We start from the raw sequence: 24,756 nt of genomic DNA, 5'->3' as shown, positions 1-24,756 counted from the left end.
AGGGGTGTATATAAAAAATACCCCTTTCTGTCTCATTAGAGATTTTTGCCAGAGGCTCAAGGAAGCAAGGTGAATGGTTAGAGTTAGGACCCACCTAGGGGGGTCTGCCTTGATGTGGCAGGTGGGCTCAATCCTCTCATGGCCATTGGAGGTAACTAAAAGACCTCCATTTGTTTTAAAAATACATAGGGATAAAGGATAGAGCGCAAGTAACATGTTTTTCTTTGGTTTTTACTATGTATTGGGGCTGATGTGTACTGTAGTCATTGCAGCCGCCCAGTAGTGATGGGAGTTGAGCGCAGGACTTTTCTTTCTGCATTTGTATCCAATTTTTGTATTACTCAGCCTTGTTACAATGCAGCCGCCCATCCCATGTGTTCCCTATTAAGGGTTAATAATGTATAGGGGTGTATATAAAAAATACCCCTTTCTGTCTCATTAGAGATTTTTGCCAGAGGCTCAAGGAAGCAAGGTGAATGGTTAGAGTTAGGACCCACCTAGGGGGGTCTGCCTTGATGTGGCAGGTGGGCTCAATCCTCTCATGGCCATTGGAGGTAACTAAAAGACCTCCATTTGTTTTAAAAATACATAGGGATAAAGGATAGAGCGCAAGTAACATGTTTTTCTTTGGTTTTTACTATGTATTGGGGCTGATGTGTACTGTAGTCATTGCAGCCGCCCAGTAGTGATGGGAGTTGAGCGCAGGACTTTTCTTTCTGCATTTGTATCCAATTTTTGTATTACTCAGCCTTGTTACAATGCAGCCGCCCATCCCATGTGTTCCCTATTAAGGGTTAATAATGTATAGGGGTGTATATAAAAAATACCCCTTTCTGTCTCATTAGAGATTTTTGCCAGAGGCTCAAGGAAGCAAGGTGAATGGTTAGAGTTAGGACCCACCTAGGGGGGTCTGCCTTGATGTGGCAGGTGGGCTCAATCCTCTCATGGCCATTGGAGGTAACTAAAAGACCTCCATTTGTTTTAAAAATACATAGGGATAAAGGATAGAGCGCAAGTAACATGTTTTTCTTTGGTTTTTACAATGTATTGGGGCTGATGTGTACTGTAGTCATTGCAGCCGCCCAGTAGTGATGGGAGTTGAGCGCAGGACTTTTCTTTCTGCATTTGTATCCAATTTTTGTATGACTCAGCCTTGTTACAATGCAGCCGCCCATCCCATGTGTTCCCTATTAAGGGTTAATAATGTATAGGGGTGTATATAAAAAATACCCCTTTCTGTCTCATTAGAGATTTTTGCCAGAGGCTCAAGGAAGCAAGGTGAATGGTTAGAGTTAGGACCCACCTAGGGGGGTCTGCCTTGATGTGGCAGGTGGGCTCAATCCTCTCATGGCCATTGGAGGTAACTAAAAGACCTCCATTTGTTTTAAAAATACATAGGGATAAAGGATAGAGCGCAAGTAACATGTTTTTCTTTGGTTTTTACTATGTATTGGGGCTGATGTGTACTGTAGTCATTGCAGCCGCCCAGTAGTGATGGGAGTTGAGCGCAGGACTTTTCTTTCTGCATTTGTATCCAATTTTTGTATGACTCAGCCTTGTTACAATGCAGCCGCCCATCCCATGTGTTCCCTATTAAGGGTTAATAATGTATAGGGGTGTATATAAAAAATACCCCTTTCTGTCTCATTAGAGATTTTTGCCAGAGGCTCAAGGAAGCAAGGTGAATGGTTAGAGTTAGGACCCACCTAGGGGGGTCTGCCTTGATGTGGCAGGTGGGCTCAATCCTCTCATGGCCATTGGAGGTAACTAAAAGACCTCCAATTGTTTTAAAAATACATAGGGATAAAGGATAGAGCGCAAGTAACATGTTTTTCTTTGGTTTTTACTATGTATTGGGGCTGATGTGTTCTGTAGTCATTGCAGCCGCCCAGTAGTGATGGGAGTTGAGCGCAGGACTTTTCTTTCTGCATTTGTATCCAATTTTTGTATGACTCAGCCTTGTTACAATGCAGCCGCCCATCCCATGTGTTCCCTATTAAGGGTTAATAATGTATAGGGGTGTATATAAAAAATACCCCTTTCTGTCTCATTAGAGATTTTTGCCAGAGGCTCAAGGAAGCAAGGTTAATGGTTAGAGTTAGGACCCACCTAGGGGGGTCTGCCTTGATGTGGCAGGTGGGCTCAATCCTCTCATGGCCATTGGAGGTAACTAAAAGACCTCCATTTGTTTTAAAAATACATAGGGATAAAGGATAGAGCGCAAGTAACATGTTTTTCTTTGGTTTTTACTATGTATTGGGGCTGATGTGTACTGTAGTCATTGCAGCCGCCCAGTAGTGATGGGAGTTGAGCGCAGGACTTTTCTTTCTGCATTTGTATCCAATTTTTGTATTACTCAGCCTTGTTACAATGCAGCCGCCCATCCCATGTGTTCCCTATTAAGGGTTAATAATGTATAGGGGTGTATATAAAAAATACCCCTTTCTGTCTCATTAGAGATGTTTGCCAGAGGCTCAAGGAAGCAAGGTGAATGGTTAGAGTTAGGACCCACCTAGGGGGGTCTGCCTTGATGTGGCAGGTGGGCTCAATCCTCTCATGGCCATTGGAGGTAACTAAAAGACCTCCATTTGTTTTAAAAATACATAGGGATAAAGGATAGAGCGCAAGTAACATGTTTTTCTTTGGTTTTTACTATGTATTGGGGCTGATGTGTACTGTAGTCATTGCAGCCGCCCAGTAGTGATGGGAGTTGAGCGCAGGACTTTTCTTTCTGCATTTGTATCCAATTTTTGTATGACTCAGCCTTGTTACAATGCAGCCGCCCATCCCATGTGTTCCCTATTAAGGGTTAATAATGTATAGGGGTGTATATAAAAAATACCCCTTTCTGTCTCATTAGAGATTTTTGCCAGAGGCTCAAGGAAGCAAGGTGAATGGTTAGAGTTAGGACCCACCTAGGGGGGTCTGCCTTGATGTGGCAGGTGGGCTCAATCCTCTCATGGCCATTGGAGGTAACTAAAAGACCTCCATTTGTTTTAAAAATACATAGGGATAAAGGATAGAGCGCAAGTAACATGTTTTTCTTTGGTTTTTACTATGTATTGGGGCTGATGTGTACTGTAGTCATTGCAGCCGCCCAGTAGTGATGGGAGTTGAGCGCAGGACTTTTCTTTCTGCATTTGTATCCAATTTTTGTATGACTCAGCCTTGTTACAATGCAGCCGCCCATCCCATGTGTTCCCTATTAAGGGTTAATAATGTATAGGGGTGTATATAAAAAATACCCCTTTCTGTCTCATTAGAGATTTTTGCCAGAGGCTCAAGGAAGCAAGGTGAATGGTTAGAGTTAGGACCCACCTAGGGGGGTCTGCCTTGATGTGGCAGGTGGGCTCAATCCTCTCATGGCCATTGGAGGTAACTAAAAGACCTCCATTTGTTTTAAAAATACATAGGGATAAAGGATAGAGCGCAAGTAACATGTTTTTCTTTGGTTTTTACTATGTATTGGGGCTGATGTGTACTGTAGTCATTGCAGCCGCCCAGTAGTGATGGGAGTTGAGCGCAGGACTTTTCTTTCTGCATTTGTATCCAATTTTTGTATGACTCAGCCTTGTTACAATGCAGCCGCCCATCCCATGTGTTCCCTATTAAGGGTTAATAATGTATAGGGGTGTATATAAAAAATACCCCTTTCTGTCTCATTAGAGATTTTTGCCAGAGGCTCAAGGAAGCAAGGTGAATGGTTAGAGTTAGGACCCACCTAGGGGGGTCTGCCTTGATGTGGCAGGTGGGCTCAATCCTCTCATGGCCATTGGAGGTAACTAAAAGACCTCCATTTGTTTTAAAAATACATAGGGATAAAGGATAGAGCGCAAGTAACATGTTTTTCTTTGGTTTTTACAATGTATTGGGGCTGATGTGTACTGTAGTCATTGCAGCCGCCCAGTAGTGATGGGAGTTGAGCGCAGGACTTTTCTTTCTGCATTTGTATCCAATTTTTGTATGACTCAGCCTTGTTACAATGCAGCCGCCCATCCCATGTGTTCCCTATTAAGGGTTAATAATGTATAGGGGTGTATATAAAAAATACCCCTTTCTGTCTCATTAGAGATTTTTGCCAGAGGCTCAAGGAAGCAAGGTGAATGGTTAGAGTTAGGACCCACCTAGGGGGGTCTGCCTTGATGTGGCAGGTGGGCTCAATCCTCTCATGGCCATTGGAGGTAACTAAAAGACCTCCATTTGTTTTAAAAATACATAGGGATAAAGGATAGAGCGCAAGTAACATGTTTTTCTTTGGTTTTTACTATGTATTGGGGCTGATGTGTACTGTAGTCATTGCAGCCGCCCAGTAGTGATGGGAGTTGAGCGCAGGACTTTTCTTTCTGCATTTGTATCCAATTTTTGTATGACTCAGCCTTGTTACAATGCAGCCGCCCATCCCATGTGTTCCCTATTAAGGGTTAATAATGTATAGGGGTGTATATAAAAAATACCCCTTTCTGTCTCATTAGAGATTTTTGCCAGAGGCTCAAGGAAGCAAGGTGAATGGTTAGAGTTAGGACCCACCTAGGGGGGTCTGCCTTGATGTGGCAGGTGGGCTCAATCCTCTCATGGCCATTGGAGGTAACTAAAAGACCTCCATTTGTTTTAAAAATACATAGGGATAAAGGATAGAGCGCAAGTAACATGTTTTTCTTTGGTTTTTACTATGTATTGGGGCTGATGTGTACTGTAGTCATTGCAGCCGCCCAGTAGTGATGGGAGTTGAGCGCAGGACTTTTCTTTCTGCATTTGTATCCAATTTTTGTATGACTCAGCCTTGTTACAATGCAGCCGCCCATCCCATGTGTTCCCTATTAAGGGTTAATAATGTATAGGGGTGTATATAAAAAATACCCCTTTCTGTCTCATTAGAGATTTTTGCCAGAGGCTCAAGGAAGCAAGGTGAATGGTTAGAGTTAGGACCCACCTAGGGGGGTCTGCCTTGATGTGGCAGGTGGGCTCAATCCTCTCATGGCCATTGGAGGTAACTAAAAGACCTCCATTTGTTTTAAAAATACATAGGGATAAAGGATAGAGCGCAAGTAACATGTTTTTCTTTGGTTTTTACTATGTATTGGGGCTGATGTGTACTGTAGTCATTGCAGCCGCCCAGTAGTGATGGGAGTTGAGCGCAGGACTTTTCTTTCTGCATTTGTATCCAATTTTTGTATTACTCAGCCTTGTTACAATGCAGCCGCCCATCCCATGTGTTCCCTATTAAGGGTTAATAATGTATAGGGGTGTATATAAAAAATACCCCTTTCTGTCTCATTAGAGATTTTTGCCAGAGGCTCAAGGAAGCAAGGTGAATGGTTAGAGTTAGGACCCACCTAGGGGGGTCTGCCTTGATGTGGCAGGTGGGCTCAATCCTCTCATGGCCATTGGAGGTAACTAAAAGACCTCCATTTGTTTTAAAAATACATAGGGATAAAGGATAGAGCGCAAGTAACATGTTTTTCTTTGGTTTTTACTATGTATTGGGGCTGATGTGTACTGTAGTCATTGCAGCCGCCCAGTAGTGATGGGAGTTGAGCGCAGGACTTTTCTTTCTGCATTTGTATCCAATTTTTGTATGACTCAGCCTTGTTACAATGCAGCCGCCCATCCCATGTGTTCCCTATTAAGGGTTAATAATGTATAGGGGTGTATATAAAAAATACCCCTTTCTGTCTCATTAGAGATTTTTGCCAGAGGCTCAAGGAAGCAAGGTGAATGGTTAGAGTTAGGACCCACCTAGGGGGGTCTGCCTTGATGTGGCAGGTGGGCTCAATCCTCTCATGGCCATTTGAGGTAACTAAAAGACCTCCATTTGTTTTAAAAATACATAGGGATAAAGGATAGAGCGCAAGTAACATGTTTTTCTTTGGTTTTTACTATGTATTGGGGCTGATGTGTACTGTAGTCATTGCAGCCGCCCAGTAGTGATGGGAGTTGAGCGCAGGACTTTTCTTTCTGCATTTGTATCCAATTTTTGTATTACTCAGCCTTGTTACAATGCAGCCGCCCATCCCATGTGTTCCCTATTAAGGGTTAATAATGTATAGGGGTGTATATAAAAAATACCCCTTTCTGTCTCATTAGAGATTTTTGCCAGAGGCTCAAGGAAGCAAGGTGAATGGTTAGAGTTAGGACCCACCTAGGGGGGTCTGCCTTGATGTGGCAGGTGGGCTCAATCCTCTCATGGCCATTGGAGGTAACTAAAAGACCTCCATTTGTTTTAAAAATACATAGGGATAAAGGATAGAGCGCAAGTAACATGTTTTTCTTTGGTTTTTACTATGTATTGGGGCTGATGTGTACTGTAGTCATTGCAGCCGCCCAGTAGTGATGGGAGTTGAGCGCAGGACTTTTCTTTCTGCATTTGTATCCAATTTTTGTATTACTCAGCCTTGTTACAATGCAGCCGCCCATCCCATGTGTTCCCTATTAAGGGTTAATAATGTATAGGGGTGTATATAAAAAATACCCCTTTCTGTCTCATTAGAGATTTTTGCCAGAGGCTCAAGGAAGCAAGGTGAATGGTTAGAGTTAGGACCCACCTAGGGGGGTCTGCCTTGATGTGGCAGGTGGGCTCAATCCTCTCATGGCCATTGGAGGTAACTAAAAGACCTCCATTTGTTTTAAAAATACATAGGGATAAAGGATAGAGCGCAAGTAACATGTTTTTCTTTGGTTTTTACTATGTATTGGGGCTGATGTGTACTGTAGTCATTGCAGCCGCCCAGTAGTGATGGGAGTTGAGCGCAGGACTTTTCTTTCTGCATTTGTATCCAATTTTTGTATGACTCAGCCTTGTTACAATGCAGCCGCCCATCCCATGTGTTCCCTATTAAGGGTTAATAATGTATAGGGGTGTATATAAAAAATACCCCTTTCTGTCTCATTAGAGATTTTTGCCAGAGGCTCAAGGAAGCAAGGTGAATGGTTAGAGTTAGGACCCACCTAGGGGGGTCTGCCTTGATGTGGCAGGTGGGCTCAATCCTCTCATGGCCATTGGAGGTAACTAAAAGACCTCCATTTGTTTTAAAAATACATAGGGATAAAGGATAGAGCGCAAGTAACATGTTTTTCTTTGGTTTTTACTATGTATTGGGGCTGATGTGTACTGTAGTCATTGCAGCCGCCCAGTAGTGATGGGAGTTGAGCGCAGGACTTTTCTTTCTGCATTTGTATCATTATCATTTATACCCGCCCTAAGGTAAGTTACTACATTTTTTTTCTAGTTGATCTGTTTCAAACACATTCACACATCACCTGTCATAGATTTACACCACAACACTCTAACCAAGAGTTTGATATACTCAACATCATTTTACTTGAAATCTATTAAAATTGCTGTCCCTAGTATCCATGCCATAAACTTGCATTCAACTAGTATGAGAACCTATACTCTCATGTTTTTTTTCTCTACTTCTCTTTAGTGTGAAGAATCCCAACGCTTGTGATATATGGATTTATCAATCCCGTTGAAATTTTACATGGTTGACTACATCAGGGCCTTGGATTGGTCACGGTTCATAGTTATAGTTTACATGGTTGATACTTGTACATGGTGGATATCGTCGGCTACAGCAAGAAAGAGAACTTGGGAGGAGTTTGATGACATCATATAATACTGTTATACACTCTGATTGGTTCAATTGTTTTTACACTATTGTTAACTATGTCTTTGCTGCTGGGAGGTTCAGTAAAGAAAGATAAGCAAATATTCACCTCCTGTCATTAATAAAATTTAGATTATTCAGTCACTAGGGCTATAATAATCCCTAATTGGCTGCACAATCTGCCAACCTCTGCAGCAGTTGGAAGTGCAGTTCTCACCACCAGATATAAAACATGGGCTGCACAGCACACACAATTGAAGTCCCCATACCTGATAGCTTTACTCAAATTTGTTTTTAATTTTTTATAAATTTTTCCTTTTTTTTTAAACTGTTTTATGTCCTGCAAAACATCTAAGAACAACAGTGCTTTACAGGGCTAAACCACCCTACCCTAAACTGATGCTATATTACTTTCTTATTCTCCAGTTACAATAAAAACAAACAGAGAAACAAGAGGCTAACTGTAAACAAATGGGGAGAAAGAGTGCTATTACATTTCATACGGGAATAACCTGGTGACCACTTGAAGTTGGGTAACCTGGTGACCATTGTAAAAATTGTTGGGTATCATTGCTGTTGCCATAGAAAACCAATACCCACAGTGTAATGAAGAAGTTTAAACGAGGTGAAGAAAGTTGACTATAGTGATCCATTGTGCGAGAATGCATCAGCATAATAATGAAAGGATATATTGTATTTATTTCTATAAATTGTTCCTGCCGAGCCCCAACCCATGGCGGTTGGTGAAGGCTCTAATAAAATATTTATGGGGGAGTAGACATGCCATTGTTTACACACCCTAATTTGCCAATAATTAATTTACTTGGTTGCTATAGGTCCACAAATCTTCTCCCCCTTAGAATAACTTATCACTACCTACCCACTCAATATAAAAATGAGGTAGGTCAATAAACTGAATATGTATAATATAAAATATATACTTACTATCCATCTTCTTTCTTCAGCTCCCAAAAAAATAAAATGGGAATTCATAATACCATGACTTAAAAAAAAACCAACAGATTTGCAAAAAACTAATGAAAAAATAAAAAAAAACAGATGGAACAAAACATATGTTCAAAAATCAAACAAAAATTCCTATGTAAGATGTAATCCTGAAAAATTAAGACATTTGAAAAGCAGAACAATTATGAAATGAAAAAAAATCCTTATTTTAATCAACATTGATGCCTTTTACTGCACCTCCCATGAATAAAATAGTTTATGTGGTCCGCTTGGCATCTCATATAATGACAATAGCATGAAGATACAAGCAAGTTTACATATTTACATTACAAATCATGTGTTACAACTGTGTACAAAAGTTGACGCCTGAAAATCCAGTAATAATTTCTTTATAAAATTCCTGAATCTTAGTTCTGTGGTTGTAAAGTACATTATAATTGCAATTATGAATTGCATGACTACTTTAATGTATAACTCAGAACAAAACAATCTTTTCTTAATCGTTTAAAAACATCTTTAAAGTCCTTATTCTTCAAGGTGTAAAGAAGAGGATTCATCATTGGAATAAGTATAATATATAAAAGGGCAAAAAACTTGTCCTGTTCTGGAGAATACATAGATGCTGGTCTCATATACAAACTGATCAATGTTCCATAAAATATAATAACACAAGTTATGTGAGAGCTGCAGGTAGAAAAAGCTTTATGTCGACCACTTGCTGATTGTATATTTAGGATAGTAGAAATAATAAACACATAAGATACCAACGTAAGTGTAAATGCACTGACACTCAGAAGAGTCCCATTAATGTATGTACACAACTCAACAGGAAAAGTATCACTACAGGTAAGTTTAAGCAATGGGGTTACATCACAGAAAAAGTGGTCAATGTGATGAGAACGTCAGTATGAAAAGTTAGCAATTAAAATAGTATGTGCTACAGGAACTAATAAACCCAAGATCCACACTGCAAGTACTAATCGAGCACAGTGCTTTGAACTCATAAGAATTAAGTAATGGAGAGGGTGACAGATTGCTACATAGCGATCATAAGCCATGGCAGCCAATAATAAAACTTCTGCAACAGCAAAAGATATGAAAAAATACACCTGAATAAAGCATTCTAGAAAGGATATGGTCTTACACTGAGTGAGGAGCATAGCCAACAGTTTGGGTAGAATGGTCGAGGTGTATGAGATATCAATGACTGATAGGTTACACAAGAAGATGTACATGGGTGTGTGTAAATGAGAGTACAAAACTATAGATGTAAAAACAATAAGATTACTGAAGATAATGAAGAGATACACCGATACAAATGTTATAAAAATAGGAAACTGTAGTTCTGGTAAGTCTGAAAAACCTTTCACTGTGAATTAATTTGAAGTGAACTCATTTTCTGACAACGTCCAGTTTCCAAGTCTACAATGAAAGACACAAAGCTGTTTAAAGTGGATCAGTCATTTGTGTCTCTTTTTCTGTTAAATTCACATATAGAAACTTGCATTTTGTGCTTTCAGTTTTTTTCAAAATATTTATTATTTTTGGAGGCATTTCTAAGCTTCTGTTTATGACTGTAGCTTTTCCTTCTGGTTTTTTTTTTTGTTAAGTACAACACACCACAGCAAATTTAGTTTTTGTTTGCAATTTCTAAATTTCTTTGCAATTAAAGCAATAAATACAACCTCAAAGAACTTCTCTAATAAAACGTCTCACACTGGACATTAATATTTTTGTCCATTATTATAGTTACACTTTTTTCTTTTTCTTTTCTTTCTTTATTTTTTTTTAAGTTTTGATTAAAGTCTGATATATATACTTCCACACTTCTCATCAATATTTTTAAATTTCATCCTTAAATTAAGATATTGGTTAAGTTACAATATGGTATTTTTTTTAAACTGTTTTATGTCCTGCAAAACATCTAAGAACAACAGTGCTTTACAGGGCTAAACCACCCTACCCTAAACTGATGCCATATTACTTTCTTATTCTTCAGTTACAATAAAAACAAACAGAGAAACAAGAGGCTAACTGTAAACAAATGGGGAGAAAGAGTGCTATTACATTTCATACAGGAATAACCTGGTGACCACTTGACGTTGGGTAACCTGGTGACCATTGTAAAAATTGTTGGGTATAACTGCTGTTGCCATAGAAAACCAATACCCACAGTGTAATGAAGAAGTTTAAATGAGGTGAAGAAAGTTGACTATAGTGATCCATTGTGCGAGAATGCATCAGCATAATAATGAAAGGATATATTGTATTTATTTCTATAAATTGTTCCTGCCGAGCCCCAACCCATGGCGGTTGGTGAAGGCTCTAATAAAATATTTATGGGGGAGTAGACATGCCATTGTTTACACACCCTAATTTGCCAATAATTAATCTACTTGGTTGCTATAGGTCCACAAATCTTCTCCCCCTTAGAATAACTTATCACTACCTACCCACTCATCCTAAAAATGAGGTGGGTCAATAAACTGAATATGTATAATATAAAAAATATACTTACTATCCATATTCTTTCTTCAGCTCCCAAAGAAATAAAATGGGAATTCATAATACCATGACTTAAAAAAAAAAAACACCAGATTTGCAAAAAACTAATGAAAAAATAAAAAAAAAACAGATGGAACAAAACATAGGTTCAAAAATTAAACAAAAATTCCTATGTAAGATGTAATCCTGAAAAATTGACATTTGAAAAGCAGAACAATTATGAAATGAAAAACAATTCCTTATTTTAATCAACATTGGTGCCTTTTACTGCACCTCCCATGAAAAATATAGTTTATGTGGTCCACTTGGCATCTCATATAATGACAATAGCATGAAGATACAAGCAAGTTTACATGTTTACATTACAAATCATGTGTTACAACTGTGTACAAAAGTTGACGCCTGAAAATCCAGTAATAATTTCTTTAGAAAATTCCTGAATCTTAGTTCTAGCGTTGTAAAGTACATTATAATTGCAATTATGAATTGCATGACTACTTTAATGTATAACTCAGAACAAAACAATATTTTATTAATCGTTTAAAAACATCTTTAAAGTCCTTATTCTTCAGGGTGTAAAGAAGAGGATTCATCATTGGAATAAGTATACTATATAAAAGGGCAAAAAACTTGTCCTGTTCTGGAGAATACATAGATGCTGGTCTCATATACAAACTGATCAATGTTCCATAAAATATAATAACACAAGTTATGTGAGAGCTGCAGGTAGAAAAAGCTTTATGTCGACCACTTGCTGATTGAATGTTTAGGATAGTAGAGATAATAAACACATAAGATATCAATGTAAGTATAAATGCACTGACACTCACAAGAGTCCCATTAATGTATGTACATAACTCAACAGGAAAAGTATCACTACAGGTAAGTTTAAGCAATGGGGTTACATCACAGAAAAAGTGGTCAATGTGGTGAGAACAACAGTATGAAAAGTTAGCAATTAAAATAGTATGTGCTACAGGAACTAATAAACCCAAGATCCACACTGCAAGTACAAGTTGAGCACAGTGCTTTGAACTCATAAGAATTAAGTAATGGAGAGGGTGACAGATTGCTACATAGCGATCATAAGCCATGGCAGCCAATAATAAAACTTCTGCAACAGTAAAAGATATGAAAAAATACACCTGAATAAAGCATTCTAGAAAGGATATGGTCTTACACTGAGTGAGGAGCATAGCCAACAGTTTGGGTAGAATGGTCGAGGTGTATGAGATATCAATGACTGATAGGTTACACAAGAAGATGTACATGGGTGTGTGTAAATGAGAGAACAAAACTATAGATGTAAAAACAATAAGATTACTGAAGATAATGAAGAGATACACCGATACAAATGTTATAAAAATAGGAAACTGTAGTTCTGGTAAGTCTGAAAAACCTTTCACTGTGAATTCATTTGAAGTGGACTCATTTTCTGACATAATGTCCAGTTTCCAAGTCTACAATGAAAGACACAAAGCTGTTTAAAGTGGATCAGTCATTTATGTCTCTTTTTTCTGTTAAATTCACATATAGAAACTTGCATTTTGTGCTTTTAGTTTTTTTTTCGAAAATATTTATTATTTTTGGAGGCATTTCTAAGCTTCTGTTTTATGACTGTAGCTTTTCCTTGTGTTTTTTTTTTGTTAAGTACAACACACCACAGCAAATTTAGTTTTTGTTTGAAATTTCTAAATTTCTTTGCAATTAAAGCAATAAATACAACCTCAAAGAACTTCTCTAATAAAACGTCTCACACTGGACATTAATATTTTTGTCCATTATTATAGTTACACTTTTTTCTTTTTCTTTTCTTTCTTTATTTTTTTTAAAGTTTTGATTAAAGTCTGATATATATATACTTCCACACTTCTCATCAATATTTTTTAATTTCATCTTTAAATTAAGATATTGGTTAAGTTACAATATGGTATTTTTTTAAAACAAATATTTATCTTCTTAACCTTTCTACATTGATTTCATATTTAGCTAAGGTGTCTGCTGCCACTGGAAACTATTATGTTTTATTCTGTTTAACACTGTCTACACTATCTCATTAGCCCGCTAGCATAGTGTCTGTCCAATGCTTAGACATGTGTACCTCGCCTGAATATGTTAGGTAGTTTGTTCTCTTCTTCAGTTAGCTACTCTCTACTCCATAGTGAACACAGCCTGTTTACTAACATAATGACTAACTCAATCTTCTTCTTTCATAAAAAAAACTAAAAAAAAAAACGCTAATATGTGATAATGGCTATATGAACACTTACCTTATCTGGCAAGTCAATTTATTGCAGCCATTTTATTGCACACTATGTAATCTATGTTATTAACATGCATATAAGAAATAAGGAAATATAAAGTAACGGCATGAGCTGATAATAAAAAAAGACAAAAGTTTTTCTTTTCTGCTTTTTTTCCTTGCAAATATTTTGCTATTTTCAATGAATGATAAAAAAAAAAAAAAATAAGTAGCGCTGGAATCATAATTAAAGTGACCCCTCCTAGCACTCTATCCTAATATAGTTAACAGCAAGTGCTCATGAACCCTGTCTGCTACTAATAACTATAGACATTTCCAAATTGCTACAGCTGTTAGAAATACCTTACTCAAATGTATTACAAAAGCAAGAGGTCTCCTCTTGCTTGTACACAGTAGTGGAAGTACTAGGGTCGCTTAAGGGTCAATGAATCAATGGGACTCTGGAGTTCTGCTTGTTGAAAGGGCAAAGGAAGCAGATAATGTTGTAAGGAATCTCCTGGTTAGATTCACACAGTAATATGCTCACATCATGTACCTTAACACATTCACCTTCCTTTTCCTCATCATACAGCAATGCAGATCTTAGACCCAGTAAGAAATTCAGTTTGAAATTCCAAATAAGATTTTCTCTCTATTCACTTCTTAAATTATATTTTATCTCATCTCATCTGTATTTCAGCCTTAATTTTGCAAGTTATTTTTTTTAAATTTGATATTGAAGAGACTCCTTAGAGTCTGTGTGGAATTGCATTGAACTAGACTAATTTTAGAAGTATCACAATGTAGTAAAGATTGCAATTGCATTGTCACAGAAGACAACTTTGAATCCTGGATCTGGGTTGCCAACAAAAGCTGATTTTGTAACTTGTTAGAGGATCTCTGCGTATCTATTCCTACACATTAGTTACAATAAGTAAAATATACTCAGCACTTACATAGAGTGAATATGCCTCCATAGTGCTTCCCTTATCGGAAAACTCAATTAATTGCATACTATGCAATATCTGTTATTAACCTGCACATTAAAAAGAAATAATTATAAAGTAATGGCATGAGATGAAAACCTTTCTTTTCTTTTATGCGTTTTATCTTTCAAATATTTCACTGTTGTCAGTGAATAGTAAAACTAAAAAAAAACTAAACAAGAAAACTCGTAAAGGTGGTATCATAATTAAAGTAACCCTCCTAGCACCCTATCCTGATTTGTAAGTGTCACAGAAGACAACTGAATCCTGGATCTGGTTTGCCATCAAAAGCTGATTATACAACTTAGAGGATTCCTGCATATCTGTTCCTATACATTAGTTATAATAAGTAAAATGTACTCAGTACTTACACAGAGTGAATGTATCTCCATAATACTTAATAAAGTAGGAGTTTCATCTCTCGACACAAACGTTCTGCAGATGATTGTGAGAGTTTTTATTCTGCACTTTGAGGCATACTGTGTGCATGTGTCCCTATGCGCACACTTTCTGCTGGGAATTGGGAACACATCAAATTTAATTTTAGATGAGGCTTCTCAAAGAAACTCTTTGTTTGGTTATATTTATTAAATGTGTCGGATCTGCTAGTAAAAGGTTTTAATGCATGAACTGTTACTCTAGAAACCATAATAGTTGATTAAAGTTGTGCTGTGAAAGAATTCCCATTGGCTTCATCATTCCTTCAGATGTTTTTTGTTTTAAATTCATCCAGTAACTGAAAAGACTCTTTCTCTCTCTCTCTCTGAACATGAGTGTGTGAGCATGATAGCATCTGTGCAATCAGCCTACAGCCTGTCCACACATGACTTTTTTTTAACTTGCAAAGAAAAAAAGCATTAGCTGCACACTATCCCAAATCACTGTGCATATTTAAATAAATGGAGGTTATGTAGTAACTCCAATGGCCATTAGATGTAAGTCCACCTGCCACATTAAGTCAAATCTCATGGGTGGGTCCTACACTAACAACGCACCTGGCTTCCATGAGCTTCAGGCAAAGTAATCTCTAATGACACAGAGAGGGGAATTGTTCTAAACCCCTACATACTTAGTAACCCTTAATAGGGAACACATGAGGTGGGCAGCAGCATTGTAATATGGCTGGGTGATACAAAAGGGAATACAAATACACAATAATAAGTCCGGCACTCATACTCCCACTACTCCTGGGCAGCAGCAACGAGCATAGCACACATCAGTCCCAATACATACAAAACAAGCAAAGAAAAAAAGTTGCCAGTGCACTAGCCCAAATACCTATATTTATTAACTTAATTGGTATCACTTAGCACATGTTTCTTTTTTTTCTGCTCCTTCTTGAGAGGTACACCTCTATAAGTCATGTAGTCACATGTTTATATTATCATGTGCTGAGGTAGTATTAGGATTTGTGTATACTTAATAGTAGGGTTAGGCCAATCTCCCTGTTATTGCTATAGTAAGCTCACAAATAAGCCATCTAACATCTTACCCTCACTGTCTCACTCGGCTTTTTACCTTGCTCTAGTAGGTAGCTTTGCGTATTTCATGTTTTAGACTATGTGTTATTTTGTATATACAAAAGATAATCACTTAATACCAATGTGATGGGAAAGTGAAAGGACAGCACTTATCTCAATGGAAAGTGGTAACAGCTTCCTCCAGGGATATCCCAGCAATAATCCCTTTAAATACCGTATGAATATAAACAAAAGAGGATACAGCTGCAGATCTACAAAAGGAATATAAAACAGAATAATAGTGTAGAGAAAAATAGGGCTACTGGTTGGCAACTCGAGAACGAATTGTCCTCCAAATAGACCTTATATCCTTATATTATACAAAAGGCTTATACTGCAGGTACCCACTAGGGGGAGTCTTGCATGCAGGTAGCCAGAAAACAAAAAAACTCTTTAATGATCCATCTTGAGGAAAAGAAAAAATATAAATATACAAGTGTAGATTAAAAATAAGGACCTAGTGGGGTAGAGTCATAGCTACGCCAGGCTTTACTATAAAGAACAAATAAACTGTGGAGATATTAATGTGGCTTCAAAAGGTGTGCCAGATATTCCACTAGTATAGTTGTATCAAAAGGACCGGGGGTACAAAGTATGCAGCAAAAGTTGCTAAAACACCAGGCTATAATTTGTATCAAAAAATAAAGGATACAGTATATGCATCCAGAAATACAAGATGCAAACCCAATAGTACCTAGTATGCCTTCAAATATACCTTGGATAGATATCACTTATTAGGTAGAGGACAGGTACAAGTGTAAAGGGTATTAGCCTAGAGGTAGCTTAGAGGCTGCAGATTACAGTGCACTTCAAATTTAGAATAAAAAAGGAGAGTTTCCCAAAATTGCCATAAGCGTATATCCCATGCATAAAGCACATATTGATTATTGAGGCAAAAGGTATAAGGAAACCAATTCTAAATCACAAAGAAAAGCATAGTAAGGAAATATGTAGCAATATGTAACAAGATGCCTAAACAGCTAAATGTGATTTGGGGGTAGGAGTCCCTAGCATCTTGTACATATCTTATACATATATACATAAATAGTCTTTAGCAGTGCCCAGGATCGTAGGAATGACAAAACCCCAGAATTGTCCAAACAAGAAAATTTTTAAATTAAAATGATCGCTCTATGTGAGCTGCTCAACGCGCGTTTCGGCGATACAAGTTGCCTTTGTCAAGAGCCGTTTGCAGAGTGGATGGCGCCTCTTTTTAAATGAATTTTAGAACTTCCCTCTAGTATGACGTAATCCTCACTGTCCAATCGGTGAATCCGTGTGGACAGGAGGGGGCGGAGAAATTCCTCCCCTAATGCAGGGTCCGCATTTGCAGTTAACCCTGTACGGGAACAGAGTGCCGATGTGGATCGATCAGACACATAGGACCCGGGCACCACAAAAGACCGCAAGGGACCAAATGTCATAGCCCGAAAAATCCCCGGAGATAACGATAATGAGACTCATGTGAGTCCATAGAGTCCATATTCTCCACTAAACCACAACCCCCACGTTTGATAGCCACATTTGATTCAGGCTGGGAGGCCGTCAGAACTGTATTTCAAAAGTTCTGGCCGTGCCTATTGGATGATACTCACCTCAAAAGGGTCCTGGGACCTAGAGTCGAAATGACTGCCCATAGAGGGAAGAACCTCAGGAACATTCTTGTTCCAAGCCATTTCCACTCTCCCCCTACACGTACCTGGCTACACAATACTACGGTGGGATCATATCAATGTGGCCATTGTGTGGCTTGTAAATTTATTAAACGCGACTCTAAGATCATTTTCGATAGCACTGGAAAAAGATCTTTTAAGATCAAATCTCTTTTCAACTGCAACACCGCTGGTCTAGTATACCTCCTCACATGTACCTGTCATTTGCAATATGTGGGAAAAACTTTTAGACCCCTCAAGGAGCGTATCAAAGAGCATGTCAGATCACCTAAACTGCTCGTTGATACCCCCATAGGTCGTCATTTAAAAGAGGCTCATGCTGGTAATCCACAGGGGCTCCGGTTCTGTGGATTAGAATTGGTCCGAAAGGACAGACGCAGGGGCAACTATGACCGTTTTTTGAGACAACGGGAAAGTTTCTGGATTTTCCAACTTAAAACACTACACCCAAAAGGTCTCAATGAAGGTTTCTCCTTCGCCCCCTTTATCTAAATAATCTAAAAACACCAATTCAATCATGTCAGGTCATTCTTTTTGTAAATATTTTGTAAACATTGTGTAAATATTTTGTATATATTTTCTAAATCTCTCTATATTTTCAAGATGTATGGTCGGCATCTTTTCACCTATCTAGGGTTATGGCTCTAACCCTTTAATAATACCTGTCAACACACCGTGTTACCCTAACAAATCCTCTGTTTTCCCTTTATGTTTGAAGCTAAACACTTCTTATATTTTAATCTACAATGAACACTTATTTATCCTTTTATAAGTGTTCATTTATGCCTCTTTGTTTATACATCAAGAACCCGAAGTTCGTTTCCAACATCATGGCACTTGTATGCCTATCACAGAAAAATCGTCCTATATAATAACGGGATCAATGTACTCTGGTTTACATACTGGAATTTTTCCAGCCCTCTTTTAAGTACCATTCCCGTTCATTTCTACATACGTTTATTTGAAAACATTGATGTACTACTAATATTTCTGGACGACCCCGATAACTCTATGGACTCACATGAGTCTCATTATCGTTATCTCCGGGGATTTTTCGGGCTATGACATTTGGTCCCTTGCGGTCTTTTGTGGTGCCCGGGTCCTATGTGTCTGATCGATCCACATCGGCACTCTGTTCCCGTACAGGGTTAACTGCAAATGCGGACCCTGCATTAGGGGAGGAATTTCTCCGCCCCCTCCTGTCCACACGGATTCACCGATTGGACAGTGAGGATTACGTCATACTAGAGGGAAGTTCTAAAATTCATTTAAAAAGAGGCGCCATCCACTCTGCAAACGGCTCTTGACAAAGGCGACTTGTATCGCCGAAACGCGCGTTGAGCAGCTCACATAGAGCGATCATTTTAATTTAAAAATTTTCTTGTTTGGACAATTCTGGGGTTTTGTCATTCCTACGATCCTGGGCACTGCTAAAGACTATTTATGTATATATGTATAAGATATGTACAAGATGCCAGGGACTCCTACCCCCAAATCACATTTAGCTGTTTAGGCATCTTGTTACATATTGCTACATATTTCCTTACTATGCTTTTCTTTGTGATTTAGAATTGGTTTCCTTATACCTTTTGCCTCAAGAATAAATATGTGCTTAATGCATGGGATATAAGCATATGGCAATTTTGGGAATCTCTCCTTTTTTATTCTAAATTTGAAGTGCACTGTAATCTGCAGCCTCTAAGCTACCTCTAGGCTAATACCCTTTACACTTGTACCTGTCCTCTACCTAATAAGTGATATCTATCCAAGGTATATTTGAAGGCATACTAGGTACTATTGGGTTTGCATCTTGTATTTCTGGATGCATATACTGTATCCTTTATTTTTTGATACAAAATATAGCCTGGTGTTTTAGCAACTTTTGCTGCATACTTTGTACCCCCGGTCCTTTTGATACAACTATACTAGTGGAATATCTGGCACACCTTTTGAAGCCACATTAATATCTCCACAGTTTATTTGTTCTTTATAGTAAAGCCTGGCGTAGCTATGACTCTACCCCACTAGGTCCTTATTTTTAATCTACACTTGTATATTTATATTTTTTCTTTTCCTCAAGAGGGATCATTAAAGAGTTTTTTTGTTTTCTGGCTACCTGCATGCAAGACTCCCCCTAGTGGGTACCTGCAGTATAAGCCTTTTGTATAATATAAGGATATAAGGTCTATTTGGAGGACAATTCGTTCTCGAGTTGCCAACCAGTAGCCCTATTTTTCTCTATATCTCTAGGGGTTATGCCCCATTGTATCCTATAGCCACCACAACACTGGCGGATGGATTTAATCCATTTCCTTCCAGGGTTGTTCTTTATCAGAATAATAGTGTAACACTGTTTGGAAAGATGTAAGTGCGCAATGTAGAGTATAACTCACAAGAAAAATGAATTAAAATGAATTAAATCAGGGGTGGCACCGTTGGGCGATTTTAATTCATCTTTCTTGCGCACTACATCTTACCAAACAGTGTTACACTATTATTCTGTTTTATACATAATTGCACACTTACAGCTTACCAAACAGTGTTACACTATTATTCTGTTTTATATTTCTTTTGTAGATCTGCAGCTGTATCCTCTTTTGTTTATATTCAGATGTGTTATTTTGCTCTTCCTGGACTTCATTAGTAAGATATATAGTTACATTACATAGTTACATACACCCTGTTCCAAATTATTATGTAAATGATATTGTTCTCATTTACCTAAATAATTGATTTAAATAACAGTCAGCATAATTCTCATGTTATCAACTAGTACAATTACAATTCAAATTTTATTGAACAAACCTCCTAATGATAACAGTATTTTCTTTAAACATAAAAAACTTACAATGCACTGTTCCAAATTATTACGCACAATAAGTTTCAAAACACTTTATAGGATGTAAAGAACTGAAAATTTTAATTTGTTGTGTTTGCAGCATATTTACTGAAATCAAAAGCTATTTCAATCAAACTTATAACAACATTTTAGCTTTTTAAACATTTTAACAGGTCACGATACATTTTAACATAGGACCCCTTATTTGATAGCAGCTTCACAAGTCTTGCATCCATTGAACTTGTGAGTTTTTGGACAGTTTCTGCTTGCATTTGTTTACAAGATGTCAGAATAGCCTCCCAGAGCTGCTGTTTGGATGTAAACTGCCTCCCACCCTCATAGATCTTTAGCTTGAGGATGCTACAAAGGTTCTCAATAGGATTGAGATCAGGGGAGGATGGAAGCCACACCATGACTTTCTCTCCTTTAATCTCCTTTTATCCCCATAGCAGCCATTGATGCAGAGGTATTCTTTTCAGCATGATATGGTGCATTGTCATGCATGAAGATCTCTTCCCATGATTCCGGACCAAAACATGACTCCACCACTGCCTTGCTGACGTCGCAGCCTTGTTGGAATAGCGTGGCCGTCCACCAACCATCCACTACTCCATCCATCTGGATCATCCAGAGTTGCACGGCACTCATCAGTGAACAGGACTGTTTGAAAATTAGTCTTTATGTATTTTTCTGCCCAATGCAGCCGTTTCTGCTTGTGAGCATTGGTTAGTGGTGGCCGAATAGAAGGTTTATGCACAGTTGCAAGACTCTGGAGGACTCTACACCTTGATGTCCATGGGACTCCAGAGGCACCAGCAGCTTCAAATATCTGTTTCCTGCGATTTAATGGTATTTTAGCAGCTGCTCTCTTGATCCAAAGCATGGATCTGGCAGAAATCTTCCTCAATGTGCCTTTATCTGCACAAACCCGTCTGTGTTCTAAATCAGCCACAAATCTCTTAATAGTGCGATGATCACGCTTACGTTTTCATGAAATATCTAATGTTTTCATACCTCGTCCAAGCCATTGAACTATTTCACACTTTTTCGGTGTGGAACACCCTCCTTTAGTAGTTTTTCCTTAAATTGGGCTCACCTGGCAATTTAATTATCACAGGTGTCCGAGATTGTTTTCAGTGATCAAAAGAGCCCTGAGACACAATGCCATCCATGAGTTAAACTGAAAAACAAAATATTTAATCTTTGTGACATTTAAAAAGAATTTGTACAATAATTTGGAACAGGGTGTAGCTGAAAAGAGACATGCGTCCATCAAGTTTCGCCTTCCTCACATTTAATTTTTGCTGTTGATCCAAAAGAAGGCAACAAAAAAACAGTCTTAAGCACTTCCAATTGTGCAACACACGAGGGAAAAATTCCTCCCTGACCCTAGGTTGGCAGTCAGATAGCTCCTTGGATCAAAAAGCTATTACTCCACTAATAAAAATGTATATCCCTGTATATTGTGTTTTTGCAAGAATTTATCAAACTGCTGTTTTAACATCTGTATAGACTCTGATAAAACCACTTCTTCAGGCAGAGAAATCCACATCCTTACTGTGACATAGTTACATAGTTACATAGCTGAAAAGAGACTTGCGTCCATCAAGTTCAGCCTTCCTCACATATGTTGTTGCTGTTGATCCAAAAGAAGGCAAAAAACCTAGTCTGAAGCGCTTCCAATTCTTCCACAAACTAGGAAAAAATTCCTTCTTGACCCCAAAATAGCAGTCAGATGTCTCCTTTTTACAGTAAAAAAAAAAACCTTTCTTTGCTTTAGACTAAATCGTCTTTCTTCAAGTATAAATATGTGACCTCATGTCTTATGTATAGTCCTATTTATGAATAGATTTCCAGACAATGGTTTGTATTTGCCCCAAATATATTTGTATAATGCTATCATTTTTGAAAAATAAAGAGATTGAAATGTAACATCTCTTCATAACTAAAATGCTCCATTCCTTTTTATCAATTCTGTAGCCTGCATCTGCATTTTTTCTAGTGCCATATTATCCTTCTTCAGAACTGGTGCCCAAAATTATATTTAATTCTGAGAATTAATGCACCTATTTACAGTGAGGAAAAAAGTATTTGATTTTTAATGTTTGCCCACTGGCAAAGAAATGATCTGTCTATAATTTTAATGAGTCAAACAACAATATACAGGTAGTGCCAAGAAAAATACTCCAAACACAACAGCAGTTAGACAGATTAGTGGGCCCAGTGGGGACAGGGATAACCCCTGCCAGGCCAGGGGGGGTACAAGGCTGTCGCGGATCTGCTTCGTGCCACGCTCTTAATGCCGGGAGATCGGCCACTTCCCCCAGGCGTCGGTGTTCCAAGCACAGTAGGCCTCAGGCACAGACTCGTAACACATGCTCCAGGTCACTTCGAATCAGGAATGGAGTGATGCGCTGGGCTTTATTGTCACCCTCCTGTAGTGTGCAGGTAAGTCCGCCTAAAACAAATAGTTTGCTAGTTAAGTGTCATGATGGCGTGTCCGGCAATCTTGGCTACCAGACCCTGCCCCCCAATTTATAAATTTTTTGATTTGTGTTTTTCTGTATTTTTTATTTTTTGTTATTCTGTTTCTCACTGTTAAAATACACCTACCATTAAAATTATAGAACAAGGAATAGAGCAGCGCTAAGCAAACTAAGAACACTAGAATGGGAGGCAGCACACCTGATAATAGGGGAATCCCTCCAATCCCCAAGAAAACTAGAACAAGTCAAACAGGTAGCTCTAAGAAAAATACTACAAACACAATAGTATTGTAGCGTTACTTACCTTATCCGGGGGCCGGCCGCGGTCCTCTCTTCGAGCCGCGCGCGGTCCTGCTGCTGCACGAGCCGCGCGCGGCTCATCTGACTGTTTCAAATGGAAGGCGGGCAGTGACCGCGAGAAGCGGTCACGTGTCCCGCCTCAATCTAAGAGCGCGCCACGAGTCTCGGGCGTGCTCTTAAAGAGACAGTGGGAGCCTAAATTGCCAAAAGGCTCCCATTGGCCCCTGTCATGCCACACTCCCCATGCACTTACCTTTTGGGGGTGTGGATATGACAGGAGCCAATCACATTAGTTTAATAGCTATTTAAACTTTTTCCCTTAGTTCCTTGCCCTATCGTGGTTTCTGCTACAGTTCCCTTTAGTGCTTGTTGTGTTCAGTTGTGTTCCTCCGTTTTGACCTTGGCTTTGTATTCTGACTTTGTTTTCGCTTTATCCTTATCTGTTTTGTTTGCCAGCTTGCTGTTTACTGTGTACCAGACCCCGGCTAGTCCTAGTTTTCGCTGTCTCTTTGTGCCCTTGACCTCGGATTGTTCCTGACTCTGTACTTCTCCTATATACGTCGAGTCCAGCCACTCTAAGGACCGGTAGACGTATCTTCCCTCTGTGTTGTCTTCTGTTTAGCTGGATCCTGCGTGTTGGGGTAATATCTTGTTACGATAGGGAAATGGACCCCGCAGATTTAGCTCAACAGATGGCGTCCCATGAGGCTAGATTTGTAGAGCAGGATCACCGTATGGATCAGATAGCCCAGGCTCTCCAGACGCTCTTAGCTAGAACCATTCCAGCAACCAAACCTAACCCTCCTGCACCCCTTCTTCCTGAAGTATCTCCTTTGCCTAATACTTCGGCCCATTTGACACCTCCTCCTAGGTATGGAGGGGACTCTAAGACATGCAGAGGGTTCATTAATCAAATAGAATTCCACTTTGAAATGTATCCACGTTCTTTTCCCACAGAGAGGTCTAAGGTTGGGTTCCTTATGCACCAACTTACCGATAAAGCACTTGAGTGGGCAAATCCTATTTGGGAAGCTAATGGACCTATGGTGCATGATTTCAACAGTTTTCTTACGGCTTTTCGCAGAACTTTTGACACAATGAAAAGGTCAAAGAATGCCGCAAGAGCATTAATGAGAATTAAATAGGGTTCTAGGTCTGTGGCTGATTATGCTATTCAGTTTCGTACCCTTGCCTCACAGGTAGATTGGACCAACAATGGGTTAACTACTGCCTTCATGGAAGGTTTATCAGACTCTATATTGGATGAGGTAGCAGCTAAGGAGCTTCCTATTGCCTTAGAGGACCTTATTGACTACCTCATTGATATAGATAATAGGATTCTTGACAGGCTCTATACTAAGAACAGGAATAGACGTTTTGTTACACCTGTTAACCCCAGAGTTAATATACCGGAGAGTGTTAAAGTATCTGATGAGGAACCTATGCAATTAGGGGTTGCAAAACTCTCTGATACTGAGAAATTACATAGGAGAAGGGAGGGACTCTGCCTATACTGTGGTAGGAGATACCATATGGTAAAGGAATGTCCTTTGCTTCCGGAAAACTCTCGCACCTAAGACCTTATAGGGGACTGGCCTTGGGTGTGATATCTAAGTCTCCTAAATTGCCTCC

The 24,756-nt window shown here is 38.7% G+C and overlaps 1 protein-coding gene and 1 pseudogene across 1 annotated transcript; both read right to left on the bottom strand.

Annotated features, from left to right (window-relative positions):
• Window positions 1-9,031: 9,031 nt before the first annotated feature.
• On the bottom strand, window positions 9,032-11,098 carry LOC134574658 (olfactory receptor 5AR1-like; annotated as a pseudogene).
• Window positions 11,099-11,572: 474 nt separating this feature from the next.
• On the bottom strand, window positions 11,573-17,502 carry LOC134574656 (olfactory receptor 5AR1-like). The gene is made up of 2 exons (XM_063433786.1): window positions 17,422-17,502; window positions 11,573-12,538 (listed from the first exon to the last, which is right to left on the bottom strand). The coding sequence occupies exons 1-2, from the start codon at window positions 17,500-17,502 to the stop codon at window positions 11,573-11,575; spliced, it is 1,047 nt and encodes a 348-aa protein (XP_063289856.1).
• Between the last annotated feature and the right edge of the window lie 7,254 nt (window positions 17,503-24,756).

Source organism: Pelobates fuscus, chromosome 10 (genome assembly GCF_036172605.1).
Source record: "Pelobates fuscus isolate aPelFus1 chromosome 10, aPelFus1.pri, whole genome shotgun sequence".
Classification (NCBI taxonomy): Eukaryota; Metazoa; Chordata; class Amphibia; order Anura; family Pelobatidae; genus Pelobates; species Pelobates fuscus.
Note: the sequence above shows the minus strand (reverse complement) of the source record. Positions and strands in the feature narration are given on the sequence as shown.